The sequence below is a fragment of the Suillus fuscotomentosus genome (assembly GCF_016647785.1).
Source record: "Suillus fuscotomentosus strain FC203 chromosome Unknown F5891scaffold_9, whole genome shotgun sequence".
NCBI classification, from domain to species: Eukaryota; Fungi; Basidiomycota; class Agaricomycetes; order Boletales; family Suillaceae; genus Suillus; species Suillus fuscotomentosus.
Window position 1 is genome coordinate 847,343 of NW_024539521.1, and position 15,880 is coordinate 863,222.

The 15,880-nt window shown below is 48.0% G+C and overlaps 6 protein-coding genes across 6 annotated transcripts; 3 read left to right on the forward strand and 3 right to left on the reverse strand.

Moving 5' to 3' along the window:
* Nucleotides 1-1,447: 1,447 nt before the first annotated feature.
* F5891DRAFT_890986 (heterokaryon incompatibility protein-domain-containing protein) lies at nucleotides 1,448-2,014 on the reverse strand (the record flags this gene model as incomplete). The annotated part of the gene is made up of 1 exon (XM_041373292.1): nucleotides 1,448-2,014. A coding segment is annotated over one exon (567 nt), but the record flags the coding sequence as incomplete, so codon positions are not given.
* A 687-nt stretch (nucleotides 2,015-2,701) lies between these two features.
* F5891DRAFT_1012704 (aspartic peptidase domain-containing protein) lies at nucleotides 2,702-4,622 on the reverse strand. Its single transcript, XM_041360745.1, is given in 8 exon segments — nucleotides 2,702-2,967; nucleotides 3,021-3,139; nucleotides 3,191-3,324; nucleotides 3,380-3,704; nucleotides 3,755-3,883; nucleotides 3,932-4,358; nucleotides 4,371-4,490; nucleotides 4,579-4,622. 6 exon segments carry the CDS (start codon nucleotides 4,242-4,244, stop codon nucleotides 2,731-2,733), a joined length of 1,257 nt encoding a protein of 418 aa, XP_041230342.1. The 5' UTR covers nucleotides 4,245-4,358; nucleotides 4,371-4,490; nucleotides 4,579-4,622; the 3' UTR covers nucleotides 2,702-2,730.
* A 2,774-nt stretch (nucleotides 4,623-7,396) lies between these two features.
* On the reverse strand, nucleotides 7,397-9,338 carry F5891DRAFT_944669 (uncharacterized protein; the record flags this gene model as incomplete). Its single annotated transcript, XM_041374575.1, has 8 exons — nucleotides 7,397-7,450; nucleotides 7,504-7,860; nucleotides 7,915-8,105; nucleotides 8,156-8,392; nucleotides 8,441-8,579; nucleotides 8,627-8,745; nucleotides 8,799-9,093; nucleotides 9,159-9,338. 8 exons carry the CDS (start codon nucleotides 9,336-9,338, stop codon nucleotides 7,397-7,399), a joined length of 1,572 nt encoding a protein of 523 aa, XP_041230343.1.
* Nucleotides 9,339-10,729: 1,391 nt separating this feature from the next.
* F5891DRAFT_757587 (uncharacterized protein) lies at nucleotides 10,730-11,959 on the forward strand. Its single transcript, XM_041373144.1, has 2 exons — nucleotides 10,730-11,594; nucleotides 11,646-11,959. The coding sequence occupies exons 1-2, from the start codon at nucleotides 11,008-11,010 to the stop codon at nucleotides 11,677-11,679; spliced, it is 621 nt and encodes a 206-aa protein (XP_041230344.1). The 5' UTR covers nucleotides 10,730-11,007; the 3' UTR covers nucleotides 11,680-11,959.
* Nucleotides 11,960-12,868: 909 nt separating this feature from the next.
* F5891DRAFT_757402 (uncharacterized protein) lies at nucleotides 12,869-13,475 on the forward strand. The gene is made up of 2 exons (XM_041373143.1): nucleotides 12,869-13,272; nucleotides 13,327-13,475. The coding sequence occupies exons 1-2, from the start codon at nucleotides 13,001-13,003 to the stop codon at nucleotides 13,394-13,396; spliced, it is 342 nt and encodes a 113-aa protein (XP_041230345.1). The 5' UTR covers nucleotides 12,869-13,000; the 3' UTR covers nucleotides 13,397-13,475.
* Nucleotides 13,476-14,164: 689 nt separating this feature from the next.
* F5891DRAFT_1257979 (uncharacterized protein) lies at nucleotides 14,165-15,835 on the forward strand (the record flags this gene model as incomplete). Its single annotated transcript, XM_041370059.1, has 8 exons — nucleotides 14,165-14,335; nucleotides 14,388-14,458; nucleotides 14,510-14,549; nucleotides 14,602-14,676; nucleotides 14,735-14,948; nucleotides 14,995-15,104; nucleotides 15,153-15,520; nucleotides 15,577-15,835. The coding sequence occupies 8 exons, from the start codon at nucleotides 14,165-14,167 to the stop codon at nucleotides 15,662-15,664; spliced, it is 1,137 nt and encodes a 378-aa protein (XP_041230346.1). The 3' UTR covers nucleotides 15,665-15,835.
* Nucleotides 15,836-15,880: the final 45 nt, after the last annotated feature.

The following is a 15,880-nucleotide window of genomic DNA, read 5'->3' on the forward strand; positions in this document are numbered from 1 at the left end:
ATCCGCCGGCTCGACACAAAATTGAGTCGTGGAGCCGCAACAGATTCCTGGGGCATTGATCTTGCGACCAACTGGGGCCATTGTTTCTGAAGAAGAAAGAAATTTGATGCAGATGAAAAACAGTGAACAAGACAGTGATGTAACTTCATGGCGAATGGTGAGATCACAGTACTGCCGTTCGGAGATGGGAAGATTAGGGCCGCATGAATGATACCTAGTAGTAGTGGCTAGGGCCCAGCAGCGTCCTGACAGTACTTGTTCCCCGTTAACCTCTTTCCAATATTAAGCCCGGCAGGTGCGTATGCCATAGTCTGAGTCACATGGAGCCGCCAGATATTATTCAAAGATACTAGCATCCGTGTGCTTGTGAAGTAGTGAGTCGCAGCGGCCATACTTGAACAAGATCATGCTCGTAATTTTGCTGATACATTATGATGTAAGCGCTAATATCTCATCATGGGTTCCGGCCGACAACTACTGATTCCCTTTCATGGGAATCTGGTTCAATCGCTGCCTATGGTCAATGTAACTCTAATGCTGCTTCATATCCTTTTGTACCTTACTGCATGCGATACGGCAAGCAAGCCTGAGGGCAGGATTTCGGAGCTTTGCAGGACCGCAAGTACTGGCTCTTCGATATGACGCCGTAATATTGACCCAGACACGAACATTCCGAGTCACTGCGGAAATGAAAATAACTCTACCCTATCTTAATCGACTTTCCGGATATAACCCGACGTACAAACTAAGTTGCATTGGTCTTTGCTGCATGGTGGATCGAGACTGATGAATTTCATGTAGTGTACAACTATAGTAAATGCTTACCTTCAACGCGCTCCTTCCCTACGACACCCTTCATTCACGCGCTCCTTCTCAAATCAGCTCTCTGCATCATCACGCTGTCAAAGATACCATCATGATAGTATTCATGTCATCTGTTCCTCCTACGACACCATGTGTCAATCATTGTGTTCCGAATCTGCCGAATGGAAGGTCCGCAGACAATTCAAAGGGTGATCAATGTCGTTGGTATGCAGTGGTATGTGGCTTACCACCTTATCGATCATCCTCCGAGTCCCCCAATTTGAACGTGCCGTCGATGTATCTAGTCGCCAGGTTGAGCAATGCCTGAGCCATCCCACGGCTCTATCGACGTCGCACGCTAATCCGACGGGCGGGCCAAATAACAAGTTCCATGTGTCTTCGGAGCCGTATGATAGCTTTTGGAGCATTTTGATAATTCCCTTGATGTCTTCCGGTTGTGATTGCCATCTTATAACGCCAGTCGACCGATGCGGAATGCAAATACCAACAGTTCAAACGTTCATCCACGGACAACTGACATCTCAGGAACTTCTACGGAATGAACGGAGTCCCAAAAACCGGATAATTGCCCCAGCAAGCTTGGTTGTCTTTCCTCTGTGTCGCTGCTCGTCGACTATAAATCGGGTGAGATTTTGAGGACGTCGGAAATAGTAATAGTTTCTTCTTTCTCTCCCACCAAAAACGTTATGCGATTAAGAACTGCCTCTCGCAACGTCCAGACACGCGTCCACCACCTGCTGCTGAATAGCATGTGCAGCGCCTTGTTTGAGCCTTGGGAAGCGAACACGTACATCCTGTGCGTGTCTCCAGCATGTTCAAGTGCACAGAATCCATCTAAATCTATCATTTCGGTTCCATGCTCCACGACTCTGCATGTCGTTTGGTCTATCTCCGGTACAAGGCATAACACCGCTGTGGCCCCGAGGTATATATCCGCCATCTTCGCAAGCTCAACCATCTTTACTGGTTCATTGTCCTGGCCAATGCAGATTGCATCGATCCACAGAGCATATGAGGTGCGTTTCGAGAGTCGATCGGCGATGTGTAATGCTTGCTCTGTGACCCGCCTACCTTCCCATTCTTTGAAAGAAGGACGGGTGTCCCACCCGTAACTAATTGCGATATAAGGTTCAACAGAAGATGCAGAGTCGACCAGCTTTCTGTCCCGGATGCAGTTCCGGGGTCGTGCATAGATCGTAGCGGCCTTGACGTTGCTCCTAGGATTGTCTTCAACTTTGGTTAGCTTCACCACAGGTTTGTGCCATACTCGGCGTTTTTGATGATCCGATGCCATGTCAAGTATGTTATCTTTCGCTCTGTCACGTTCTTGTGGTCTTTAAGTACGCTCTGTACCTAGGGATGGCGGCATCATGCTCTATCATCTTCCCTCATTGATGGCGCTAGTTTTCGCACTTCCAAATGTTCACTTGAGAGATTCTGGATTCTGGGACAGGTTGGATGGAAATATTATCGAATCAAGCGCCGGCGGAGTCACAATGGTACGCAAACATAGTAGCAAGTATTCGAGATTCTACAGAGAAGAAGTTGCCATATTTGCGTCAAATTGAGCGCGACTGTTAGGCTTTCCATAGTGGCATGCTTCTTTGGCACGAATAACACGGGGCGAAAAGTCGAAGTCCGAGATAGCCTCTAATTTGCAGACTTTCCTGTGAGCCCTAAGTACTGAGTGGCTGTGCGGTACAGTCACTCGATGAGCTTGCCCATCTAGCCTGAGGGGAAAGGGAGCTGGGTTTCTTCATGGAAGAGCAATGGTTTACATTCGAATGTTCAACGTTCGACGACGACTCTAGTTACAGTTATTTAAAATGCTTCCAGAAGACAAAGGTGATGAGAAATGATATTTTGTAATGTGCAGATACCCAATACCCAACAAAAAAAATTGCATCAGTTGGTGGTGGCATCCGTGTATGCGGTTGTGGCAAACCCGACTTGGGAGTGCGTGGTATCGAACACGGCGTAGAAGCGCTCAAGGAAAGTGTAGCCGTTGATGAAGTCGAGACCCTCACCGCTGGGCGTGCCGAGGTCGTTGACAACGAGGTAGATGTAGTTGGTAGTACCACCGATGTAAGTGTTAAGCGAACGAGGCCAGATCTGGGCGTTTGCAGTGAGAGTGTAGGTGTTCTGTGCAAAACGGTGAACAAGGGCAATTGACACTTGAAACAGAAAGTACGTACGCTGCCAACAACGAAGTTCAGGTTCTTGAGGGCGCTGTACTGGGTGGTAGTAATGCGGAGAAGACCAGTCGTCGCATCCAGAGTAGCACCAGTTGCAGACTTGTACGCGTCGTAGGCGTCTATCAAACACTGATTAGATCATGATTACTCGCTGCACTCGAAATACGTACTGCTGGCGAGGAGGATGAGGGTGGTGCCAGTGTCGACGATACCGGCCGTCTCGGCCAAGATGGTCGTCGTGCCGTAAGTGATGCTCTCGTTGATACCCCAGTAGTAGGATGCGGGTTCGGTGGTGGTGAGAGGACTGGAATAAGAGATTACTGTCAGTCCGAATTCATCCACGAGCTGCAGAGACTTACGTGTATGCGAGAGTGCCAGTGTACTTGGTAGCGTCGACTCCACCGAAGGTGAGCTCTCCGTTGGCGTCTGACTCTGTAGTGGTGGGCTCGAAAGATATACCGACGACTATCTCAGAAATGATGCCTTGGCTGTACAGGTTGTCAGTGACAGTCGGGATCGTCGTGTCTGGGTAATTCGTCAGGGTGCCCTCTGTCAAGATTAGGGGCCCGATGCCGAGAATACCGTCGACACCGGTGAAGCCCGTCGAAGTAGCAGCAACACCAATCGACTGCGCAGTGATGGTAAGCCCACTACCGAGAGCGACGGTGTCGGTGTACTCAGTTCCTGTAGATAATCGTGGGTATTTCAACTGATGATATTTTTGTATGACATACCAGAGAAGGAGCCAGAGCCGTAGGTGACCTCTACAGCATCGCCAGTGTCGACGCTGGTGCTGGTCTTCACGTACTTGGTGTCGGCACCAACCCATGTGTTCGAGCTACCGGTGTCGACAATCAAGTAGTCTGCAATAATACATTAGCAGCTGCAAGTTTGTGCAGTATTGAACTTACAGTTTGTGGCGGGGCTGCCAACGCCAACTTCTGCGATATAGCCTACAGCATCGTTTGTCACAGTAATGCTACCAGTGCGACGGCTGAGGGTGCTATCTCCCTTGAAACTTTTGAGGGCGGCTGCACGAGATTGGTCGTGCTGCACAAGGTTGATGGCACCACCAGAGGTGTTCAGCCTCCTGGCGATAGGGAGGGTGACGGGGGAGTTGCGAACTTCAACGGGCGATGCCGCGATGGACAAGGCCAGGAGGAGAGTCGTCAACAGAGATGCGGCTGGGAACATGATTAAACTGTACTGGGAGGTAACGATCATACCATATTTCGAGACCCATTATATAGATGCTGGTAAAGGTGAAGATATGGTGCTGAAAGGCGAGTATATGGTCAATCTCAAGCATGAAGGCTGAACCGTATTGAACGCGCCTCCACGCGTGAAGAAACCGAAAAAAGGAATCACTTGACAACCGACTCGGTATGCGCACATCTTGGCTTCAAACCAGCATAGCGGGACAGGTAGCCTTTTTTTGGCCGTGAGTAATAAGGACTCATGAGGATGCGCAATTCGACCAGTTTATTCATGGACTAATTAATGGTCAGGGAATGCTTGGCTCACATGATGAAGCTCACGCACATATGACGAATCCACCTTCGGTCCTTCGCAGTACACATTGCCGGGTGCATCACTGTCGAGACTGCACTATGTAAACTACTGGAAAGGCTGAGCACTTCCGGGAAAAGCGATAGCGCCTGGCCTTGGCGAAGTCGAATTGAAAAACTTGTTACACTAATGTGAATACCTGCCAGCTCGACACGAAAATTGATTCGTGGAGTCGCAACTGATTCCTGGGTTATCAATCCTGCAACCAACCGGGCCCATTGTTTCTGAATAAGAAAGAAGTTTGATGCACATGGAATACAACGAACGAGACAGTGATGTAACTTTTTCGTGGCCAATAGTGTGAGCACGATGGTACCAATATGTTGTCTTGCGAGCCACTGCCGTTTGGAGATGGCGATATCAGGGCCGCATGACTTTGCATGAATGATACCTAGTAGCTAGCAGCCAGGGCCCAGCAGCGTTTTGGTGTTACTTGTTCCCCGTTAAGATCCCGACTTCTTCCCAGTGATAAGCCCGGCAGGCGCATATGCCATAGTCTGGGTCCCATAGAGCCACCAGATATTGTTCAAAGATACTAGCATCCATGTGCTTGTGAAGGAGTAGAGTCTGAGTCGCGGTCACCTGATTTTTCCTTATGGTAACATTGGTAAATATCGGTGATTACAAGATCATTGGCTCCCATGGTTCCGGCCTCGGATAAGTACTGTTTCCCTTTCATGGGAATCTAGCTCAAAGTCAATAAATCGCTGCCTATACGGTTAATGTAGCTCTAATGCTTGCTGCATGCGACGATACGGCGAGCAAGCCTGGGAGCATAATTCCGGAGCTTTGCATTAGTATACTTAATGCCGTAATTTTAAGTTAGGCAACGAGCAGTGGACCACAATTTAAACTGTGCTCTAAGAATACTAACGCATAAGTTGCATGAGTATCTATATCAACGATCATCAATGCACTCGAATTTAGCACAAAACACAAGAATATTAGCCTCTTTTATTGCTCCTTGTGCAACACAAAAAATAAAGTGTCCGATGTCCTCATGGATTAGACATTCTGTGTAGAATAGTTTTGAAGAGCTCATGCAAAGGTACATTCATTGACTCTCATTGAAGCGCACCGTGAGGTGGTTTGGGCATAAATTTCACGGTGATCATGATGCGTGCACCTATATGTTATCTGCCCGGCACTTTAAGTTGAACGTTTTCTTGCATATGTCCGATTAATGTCCTATCGAGAGTATAATCTATGGAGGACATTAGACAATGCAGTCTATTCTAAGGACTCACAAGTACCCCGAATACACCTCTGAATCTGCGAATGCCCTGGTGTGGAATATACCCCACCAGCCGTTTTAGACGCACGAAGATAAAATGACTAAGTACGCGTGCGTGAATAAATATAGTGGAACACGTACTCGATCTTTGCCGACAACTACAAGAACCTAAATGAATGCAGTAGATGTAGTGCGAGGAAGTGGTACTTCACCGAAGGTCGCTCTCAATCTTTCAGTGACATGGACATATCGGACGAGGTGTGGCATCTGGATCGGAGAACAGGAAGGGGATAGATGTGGCTTTGCACCCGGGTGAACGTATCAAGGTGCGACAGTCACATTGCTAGTCTGGATAGGCGGTCAGGAAGTGGTATAATCCGGCGGGTCGCTTAGGGTATTCCGCGGTGAGTTTGATAAAGAAGGGACTGCAAGACCTTGTGATCTACTTGGTGCATGCGATTGTACCATGGGGTTTTATGTCAGGGACGTTCCCATCATGCGTGCGTTTCCTTGCGTTGGACCTCTTTGAGTGTTGAGATACTTAGGGATAGGGTGTCATGGCGGAGATACGCGAGCAACATGATGAGCGGGTCGTTGTTCTGCCTGCTCGCCGCTGCAAACTTCGCATGCTTATCCAGCTCCTCGTTCCCATGGACGTCCGAATGGCTTGGTACCTATCGAACAGTTACCACGAACTGGTTGAATGTTGACTGCGTACACAACCTTTACAGTGACAGTCAGTGAATATCTCCTTCGAATTATTCCATCGGCCGCCATTAGTGAAAAATGCTACAAGTGAACAATGCATTGCAACAAGCTGGTACATGTATTTGACCGACTTGACCAGGCCTCTTGACTGGCATACATCTGACATGCGAGTTGGAGATATAGGCGGTCTACCTAAACAGGCGATCTCCTTCGGGGTGGCAAGTACACAGTGGACGCAAGCTACTGTGTCATCCCCTACGGTCTATTCATGAGTGCCCGCCCTTTTGTTAGTTACTGCTGTTTCGCAGGGACTTACCGTCATCATGGTCGCATGACCGACCATCATTTCCACGGCAAAAAGTGTAACTCACAAAATGGTGGGTACGAATAGACCGTCAAGGATAGCAGGCTCCTTCCCACCACTTCAAGTGTAGAATGTCGACATCTCCGAGGTCAGTCAAATGATGATCACTTTTCAAACTCCGCTCGCTGCCGCCCTACGCACAATGGGGATTACGTAACTTCATGCAGAGCGAAATTTCTCGACGTAGGCAATCCTGACTCAAACACGCACGTACGTTGCTCGGCGCATTCGTCTAGTGGGTGAAATGTCAGTAATATTGCTTGTCCTACTTCTCGAAGCGATGAAATTGACAACATATAAGTGTCTAGTAACATAAATAGCGACAGATGATATTGGGAATGCATACATTGCAGAGAACGTACTCTACCCAGACTCTGCAGATACTAGTTCTCTGCAATAAACGAGTCAAACAGCTATAGCAAGCGACAAGGAGGTGCTGGGACACAGGAGAAACAGGTACCCGAGATAATGGCACTTTTCTACCAGTGGAATTCGCTTCGCTCAAGCAAACCGCACTTTCTCACCTGGTCGACCTTCTGACAGGAGTACGACAGCCTGAATGAAGTGGACTCTCAGTACATGAAGCCATAACTGCTGAAAGTACGCACGTATTTCCCGCTAATCTTCCAACCTGGCTCTTCCTTGTCCAACCGCTCTGCTATGGCATCCCCATCGTCTCCTAGCCCAACAACAACGTCGCTTTTGATTGTCCGCAGACTGCAAATCTTCGGAGCTCCAGCAGCGCTGGCCATCGGTCCAATGGAGATATCGAATGGGACGCTGGCTGGTGCAGCACAATCATATGTCAACTTCCTGTGGTTCAGATCGCCTTTGAAGTAGACGAGATCTGAGCGAGACAGGTGGAGGAAGAGGTCTGGTGCCTCGCTGTGAAGGTCCCAGAACGTATATCCAGTGCACCAGAAAGGATGCTGCTCATATTGCCATCTACCATCTTTTTCGTATTGCTATCAAATGCAAATATGTGAGTGAAACTTCATGCACCGACAGACTACCCCTACCTTCCATCGGGCCCCGAGTCTCCGTAGTGACTCTCGCTCAGCTTCAGAGGCTTTCGGGAATAGATGCCCATATACCATAGTGTTTAGTAACCAGTCCCAGTCTTTCCGCGTCACATCAGACACGAACCATGGATAACGCTTGCCATGGAACCGAATCTGCTTAGCCAGACCAGTCTGTATGAGGAAATCGGCTGGTAAAAATTAGTCAATCTCTCCACCAAGCGTTGTTTCTTGAACGCACCGTACACAAAATCGCAATACAATTCAAATCCTGCGTTATCCAACACGAAGTCAATTCGTCCACCAGTCTTTTCGCGGAGGACCTTGACAGTCTCCCAAAGCTGGTTTAGATGGTTGCCCAAAATATTCTTTTCAGTGGCAGCAAGGTGGTCTCCTCCAGTTGACTGGAGAGATTTGATCTGTTCTTCCGTCATGTTGATCAAGAGTGAAAGGTCAGTCGAATTGCCCCACAGACACACTTGCATACCATGTTAGCAGGGCAAACTTGAGAAACTCTTATCATTACCTTGAGTCAACTCCAAAAACATAAGTCTCTCGTTTTCTGCTTTCTCTTTGTCTGACATGTTCTCTGACTGCTTGAAGGGCTCAGCAAAGCGCATAGACAGCTCAAAGACAGCATCCGTCGATCTTGAAAAAGTGTCACACTGGAAGCGCTGTCAGACTGGAAAAGTTAATCAAGTCTGATGCACACCTTTTGACGGTAGAAAACATCATAATCTTTCCAGTATTTGCTTACACTGAAGCACTCATGCAGACGGCGGTACTTATAGGCCTCTGCGAACAGCCAAGGTGCATTCATGAAGTCCTTGCCTAAAATGTAGATCGTCAGCCATGATGCGAGCTATATATGGCGAACACGATACCCTGGAAATACTTTGCAATTTCTTTATTCCACAGTGCCACATCACCTTCACCGTCATCAATGATTGGTCTAAGCTTAGCATTTCCACTGAGATCGGCCATGAGGGTGTCCATTCTCTCCAAACTTTCTACAAGATCGACAATCTTATCTTCGGCAGACTGTTCATTTAGAGTTCGCGAGGTGTCATCTATAGCTTTGCCAAGGATGGTTGGTAAACGGACGCCCATCGTTGCATGTGCAAACGAGTACTCGTGATAGCCCCGGTACGCCGGCCATGGCGGGTTGTTAGGATCGACCTAGCAGAAGATATCGCGATGCACATCAGATGGACTGCTTGGGTACAACTCATGTTTATACCTACCCGTGAGGGTGTACGTGGCCATGGAGCCTTTATATCTTTCTTGCTTGGCAAGTGTCCGAGATGAAGAGTGACGCGGGATGGTGCGCTGTAGGTAGCGGGAGAACCATTTGCTTGGGCAATTGCGCCATCACTGTTGTCGATATGCTTGGTTCCATTTGTAGCTAGTGCTGCCTCAGCCATAGATGTATGATCGACTAGATGAACAAGCATAGGAGGGAAATAATCAGTGTTCATTTCGAAGAGCAGTGAAAGCTTGGAGGTGGTAGAAAGGGAGTTATGAGCGAACGAAGAACGATGGGACAACCTTTATACGACGTTCCTTGTGTCAACTGACTGTTATCTTTTTTGAATGGTGGTAGCGCCAAGAGGTGTTGCTACTCGGTGGCGCACGGTTTTATTCGACGATACACCTTGAATTTTTGAGTGTTTTTCCCAAAGAGGAAAGTTGAGAAACGACGTCATGATGTGTAAAATTGCCACTGGCCGTATCAAGATCGGAAATGGCCACTGGTCAAGCTCTCTTCTATCGCTCAGTCTATATATATCCCCTCGTCTGACCCGCGGTACCCACTCTCCTTTCTGTTGCAATTTCATCGACAGTCAGCAGCACCACTACGTGGCAGAAAAATTGAGAATCTATGCAAGTAGTCTGCCATCACGATTGGAATCGGATGAAGTATAACCAGGCTATCCGCTTCCCCTTGAGTACTACTCGGGTCATCATGCTCCACCCGAGCCTACAGCGCTAATCAAAATAATCACATGTGACCATGACGTCATTACATTGCTCTCAAGTGTTTCCAAAGGTCACATGGATATGTCGAAAGAACAGAATGCTGGCGTCGACGCTTGCATACCAAGGTCATCAAGAAGTTCGTTGGCGCCCACCTGGGTAACAACAAGGTCAGGAGCTAGTATTATGTAATGTCGACCGAAATTGGTCATGACAAACGGTCTATTTGTCAAAGAAGGTCTCCCCGGGAAGCCACCTCTTTTGGGAAGTTGACCCCGAAGCTGCCCCGTGACCGGTATAATGGTCCTCACCTATCCCTCGCGTTCCTACAACAGCGTTTCTACTTTCGGTTCACAACTTTTAGAAGTGCGTTTGAATTAACGCTCGTTCACAACTGACTCTGATCAAGACGCCATTACTAGACATCTCGAAATCGTGAACATATTTCGCAAACTTCCAAGTTGGCATTGGAACTTGATTTCGATGCCAATCATCAGTAAACCGGTGAGTTCTTGCTGGGGATTATGCTGATTATGGTGCTTTTACATGGTCATATATTGCTTTATATCACTTTATATTACAATGTGACGAAAACCTTTCCTATATATTCCGATATATAACGATATATGACAATATCTTCTTCTCACAGGTTCTCTGATGATCTAGAGCTCTTCGTGATACCGACTAGCTTTCACCAGTCACAAACCCCTATAATTTCTCATCGATGTAATGCTGCTGCAACGTGTTTTAAATGCATTCGAGTGAGGCTCGCATGACACTACCCAGACATGTGTCTCCCTTACTCCCGGTCAACAGGTTGATTCCATCGATCATTACGCCTCACAGTCTGTCCTCTGAGTTTATCACTGTTGACAACTACTGGGCGCTCACCACTTCCAGTTTTCATCTGTTTTATACTTGCTTGAATAACTCAGTAAGGCATCTCGAAATGCCCCAACAAATTCATTGGACTTCGTTTGGTATCCCATATGTGGTCGAGTTCAACAACATATCGTTCGCGCCTCGTAGAACCCCATCTCCTTCAGAAGATACACTCACGAGCTTTCCTCCACCAGAGAATTCTGCTTCTGTCTCGGAGCAATCTCTGACCTACTCATGCCCATCTGCCACGAGCTCGACATCTTCTTTTTGTCATATCTCGCAATGCATGCTGGAATCCCCACTACAGACTCGCTCATCCATCTCGCGCCTTACATCCTTATCTCGTTCCGCGCCTGGTATGCGGTCAGCGTCCTTCATTCTTCAAGCGGAAACACCAGAAATCTCATCCAAGCACACGCAAACCTTACTCTACAAGCCAAAATGCATCTAACAACCCAATCGACACGTGGTGTTGTATACCCGCCCACGTTCCGAAACCCCTCCCCCCCGTGCCTCAGCAAGAGCCTGAAGGCGTCCATGTGGACGGGCTCCACATACAATTTGCCACGCCCCCATACGATCCGCGTGCATCATCCCGCAGCCGACTTGTGCGTCTGCAAAAGACGATTTCTAGCGCAGTTGTCGAGGCAGGCATGGATACTCCCTCCTCAGCTCGAGGAGCAGACGGATGTCTCAACAAACGTTCCTGCTCATCGTACTCGCGACACACTGTTCCGCGGGACATATGGCCAGGTCATGGTCGCTCTCAAAGCAGCAGGCCTTATTGCGACGCCATGTATGGAGGGCGATATTGCAGGATGGTGCGCAATTACGCCATATGAACATCTCTCTTTTGTCTCATTTATCATCAGCTACGCGTTTGGGCGCGCTTTTTGTTGCACATAGATCCTCAGAGGAGCGGAATGTACAGCTAAGAAAGTTGACACTATGGGGCTAACTGCCGGTCAGAATGTAACCCCTGAACATGCGCTATTTATGCCCCTCGGACGATGTTAAATCTACCATCGAGGAATATCTTGATATTTGGTAGATATTCGTGGCAAGGCAAAGCCCTTTCCAGAAATCCCATACTGGCGATCCAAGTTCGTTCGTCCAAATCTGAATTGTCCGTCCATCGCAGATACATTTATTTATACCCCACTTGGAGGGGCACTCATACTCCGAGTTCAGAAGCGAGAGTTATTGTCTCCACCTTATCTCTATTATCGACATCCACTACAGATTGCCATGTCTTCTGCTTCCAATTCTCATGTGCCTCTATTCATCCTCGGAGCAGGGGTAACCTCGCTCACATTGTTGCCTATAGTCCAGATGTGACTTTTAATATCACGATCATTTCCTGGGAATTGAGGTTCTGAAGCCTGGGCAAGTCCATTCGCTGTTTGTTTCTTTTGAGCATCCTTGAAGTCCTTTCTTACATCAATCTTATCTAGGGTGCGAATTGGTCTTCAATGTCATTGGGTGCCACAGACGGGCGTGTGCGAAGATAGGAGCAGATAACCTTGTGAGAGGCACCTCGCTAATGATGCGAAGTTTACGGAGAAGGTTTTTCAGTGATAGGTTATGGGAAATGGTACCGCTGGGCCTAGTCAAGTTGATCTTGATCGCACGCACCTCGACCAGCGCACAGGGGGTTCTAGAAATTACCCTTTAGGGTGTTTGCAGAGATGGTTGATATTATGGAAAGACCTTGTATACGATGTACGTCTTTTTCTTGCCGTTCTTTAGACACTAGAAGGAATTCTGGTTCAGCTTGCTCTCATATTTTCAAATTCTTGCACCATACAAATTGTAAATGATTATGATATAGTCTGCGTCAACCCATTTGAATATCTACCATGGCCTCGATCAGAACTCGGGGTTACTATTCAATATTCCGCCGCGATCAATGCGCAAGCAGTTTGAAAAACCGGGCTGTTGGTTGATGCACATCTCTCAGTGAGCACACGCCAGTGGTCCTTCGATAGTCATTGACAGCCAGACTCAAAGGTCCACGGTCGGAACAGAAGATACAGCCCTTTTTTCACCATCAGGGGACGATTTATTATAGTCGAAGGAAATGGCCTCAGTAGAGCACAGTCTGTTCAATCACATCAACGGTCATACCATCCTGACTTGCAGTTGTGCGTAAGTGCTGGGCTGTTGGAACATATGGCATCTAGTATCATTCGCCCTGGAATGATCGAAGTGAATGTTGCGCTTCTAAATGGAACCTAACAAACAGGAACATCTCCTTGGATATGTCGGTTTCAAAGTGATGTTTGAGCGGTGCTCCGCGCTGGAGCCATGTCTAAAAGAAGGGAAGAAGAACGTGATGCACTCTGTCGGCCTTGGGCCTGACAGGGAGGGCAGTCCACGTGTGAATGTCGAACGGATCTTGCTTCCTCTCAGACAAAGCGGCGAGTTAGCTCCATGCGTGATCGAGAATGCAGAAGATGAGCAGCAGGAGATACCGGTGGTTCAAGTGCATGGAATTGAGTGAGATAACTATTCCGAGTCAAGATTCGTACGAGATCTGACTTTTAGTTCCAGAGCCACAAGCTACCGAAGATCCGAGGTTCTATCTTTACTGGAGAACGTGCAGGCTCAGGCAGTCTGCTAATCATAAATATCAATTTTGTTACCAACACTATTCTGGTACTAGCTTTTTATTTATCTGGGCCTGTCGCGTTCGAGTTAACAAATATACAGTACTTACTGGACACCTGGGTCGTCTAGAGTCATCTAGCTATTGTGTTACTCTCCATGAATCCCTCAGCTTCAATTTGAGCCGGGCTCACCCTGTTTCATAACGTCACTGGTAAGGATGTACCAGAGACCATGCGAAACGCATGTTTCCCATGCCATCCCATCTGAGTTATCGATGTGATTCGGACGCACCAATTCCAGCTGCCTTGCTAACGCCATTGAATTTTTCGCCTCGGACTGATGCATAGCGGTTGCTTCCTGAGGCCTGAGGTCCCAGTCACGACAGAAGTTTTACCTTTTCTGAGAGCTGGAAGTGCACGTTGAGCCAAGTAAGTGCCAGGGATCCAGATTTCGCGCAGCTGACCCTCTCACTTATACGCTGGCAGTAATTCTTGCTCGGCCTTTGCAACTTGAATCCAATGAATTGCTGTTGTAGTTATGCTGGTCATAGTAAAGTCAAACGAAGCGGAAGATCTCTGGCTTATCATGGGTCCGGCCCGTCGAGACCGAGAATGGGATAACAGACTCGGATGCCCAATGGGTCCCATGCCAATGATTCTGAATGAAAGTATAGGCTGGATAGCGAACTCGGATCAGTCGGCTGATTAGGGTCGTGGCTAGTGAGTTTGTCATCGTTGTGTCAGGTGCTAAAAGTCTGGTAGCACCCCTACTACTATCAACGATGTCTTCCACGAAGGCAGAGCAGTCTCTCGTCGTCCTCGGAGCAGGTGTACTTGGGCTAACGATTGCGTACCTCGCCGCCTTGGCAGACGATGTCTCATTTAATATTAGGGTGATCGCTAGGGAACTTCCTGAAGACATGGATTCTCAAGCTTGGGCTAGTCCGTACGCTGTACGTTTTGTTCGTAATATCATAAGTCTGCCAGCTTCTAGATGACAACCAGGGTGCTAATTGGTCTCCCATGGAACTTGGAGGCAGAGATGAACGAGTGAGGAAGTGGGAGGAGAAAACTTTGTATGTGTGATTTTTTACTGTGAGATGCATGTTAGCTGATCCTCAACTAAGCAACAAGTTATGGGACATGATCCCAACAGGGTTGGTTAAGGTGAGTCTAAACCCCTACAGTCGTCCTTGGTCGTGAGTAAGGAGCCACCCAGCTATTACCCACGAAGCTTTATACCACGCGAGGGCGAGATATTTCAGACTTGTGGTGGAAAGACCTTGCGCGGAATGTATGTAGTTTATCTCATGACTGTGGTCACCGGGGATTGAACCACACTGTGAGGGCAGATCAGGATACTTTCCCCGTCTGATGTCCCTGAGCCATTCAAAGCTGGAGTCGCATTCGACACAGTTTCAGTTAATCCAGCCGAATATCTTCCGTGGCTCCAATCAGAGCTGGTCTCCTACGGAGTTACCTTTGAACGCAGAAACGTGAGGAGTTTGGACGAGTTGAGGAGCCTGGTGGGGCCTAATGGTATTCTGGTGAATGCGTCTGCACTTGGTAAGGGGTTTCTTTCGGAAGTCACTCTCGTAATATTAGCCCAAAGGTTCCAGATCCATTATCGGAGTGGAAGACACGAAGCTATACCCCATTCGCGGACAAACGATCCTAGTACATGCACCAGGTCTGCAGGAATGCGTGTTGGTCGAGTCCCAAGTAGGTGCGTATTCGGAATGAGCAGTGGTAATTAGCTCCTCATCAAAGCCCTGCGGTCCAAAAGCCGAGGAAGCTACATACATCATTCCCCGTCCTGGAAAAGGTCAATCTGACACCGCAATCCTTGGTGGGACATTCCAGTCCAGGAATTGGGACACCTCTTTAGATATGCAGATTGCGAGAGGAATATTCGAACGCTGCGCCGCATTGGCTCCTTATTTGAAGAGTGCCGAGTCGAGAATCCTGAAACATAACGTTGGCCTAAGGCCTGCAAGAGAAGGAGGACCACGAGTCGAGTTAGAGCGGATCGCGATGCCTTTGCAGAGCACGCATGATCTTATTCCGTGGAATGGGAGTCCCGCCAGTGGCCATGACTGCGGACAGTCGATGCTCGTTGTACATGCCTATGGTTTTGGGTAAGCCATTCTCTAGAAAGTTTGAATGCCATTCCCTGATAACACACCTTTACAAGACCGGCAGGTTTCCAGGGATCTTGGGGTGCGGCAGAAGAAGTGCTGGAATTGATGAAGACCCAAGTTGCTTTGAAACGTGATACTTAGATTTCCGCTACCTCGAGGCTCGGTAGTGGGTCTTACAGTGTCAAATTTCCGCGCCTCCTCTGAAATTTGCTTCGCAAGTTTCCCCTAGCCACATCTATCGAAGGGAGATAAACATTCCTTTGTATTAAGATCAGGCAAAGTCAAAACAACATTTATTGTGCTGGGAAAATAGGAAATGGACATACTCACGCAAATCTGCGAAGTGTGGACGGCACA

What these genes read in the sequence shown, in the direction of transcription:
- F5891DRAFT_1012704 (XM_041360745.1), bottom strand. Translation starts at nt 4,244, where the DNA reads ATGATCGTTACCTCCCAGTACAGTTTAATCATGTTCCCAGCCGCATCT. An exon ending in TGGCAGCCCCGCCACAAACT is followed by an intron (nt 3,884 to 3,931) that starts GTAAGTTCAATA and finishes GTATTATTGCAG; the next exon opens with ACTACTTGATTGTCGACACC. An exon ending in CGGCTCTGGCTCCTTCTCTG is followed by an intron (nt 3,705 to 3,754) that starts GTATGTCATACA and finishes GATTATCTACAG; the next exon opens with GAACTGAGTACACCGACACC.
- F5891DRAFT_757587 (XM_041373144.1), top strand. Translation starts at nt 11,008, where the DNA reads ATGCCCATCTGCCACGAGCTCGACATCTTCTTTTTGTCATATCTCGCA. An exon ending in GAGGGCGATATTGCAGGATG is followed by an intron (nt 11,595 to 11,645) that starts GTGCGCAATTAC and finishes ATTTATCATCAG; the next exon opens with CTACGCGTTTGGGCGCGCTT.
- F5891DRAFT_757402 (XM_041373143.1), top strand. Translation starts at nt 13,001, where the DNA reads ATGGAACCTAACAAACAGGAACATCTCCTTGGATATGTCGGTTTCAAA. An exon ending in GTTCAAGTGCATGGAATTGA is followed by an intron (nt 13,273 to 13,326) that starts GTGAGATAACTA and finishes TTTTAGTTCCAG; the next exon opens with AGCCACAAGCTACCGAAGAT.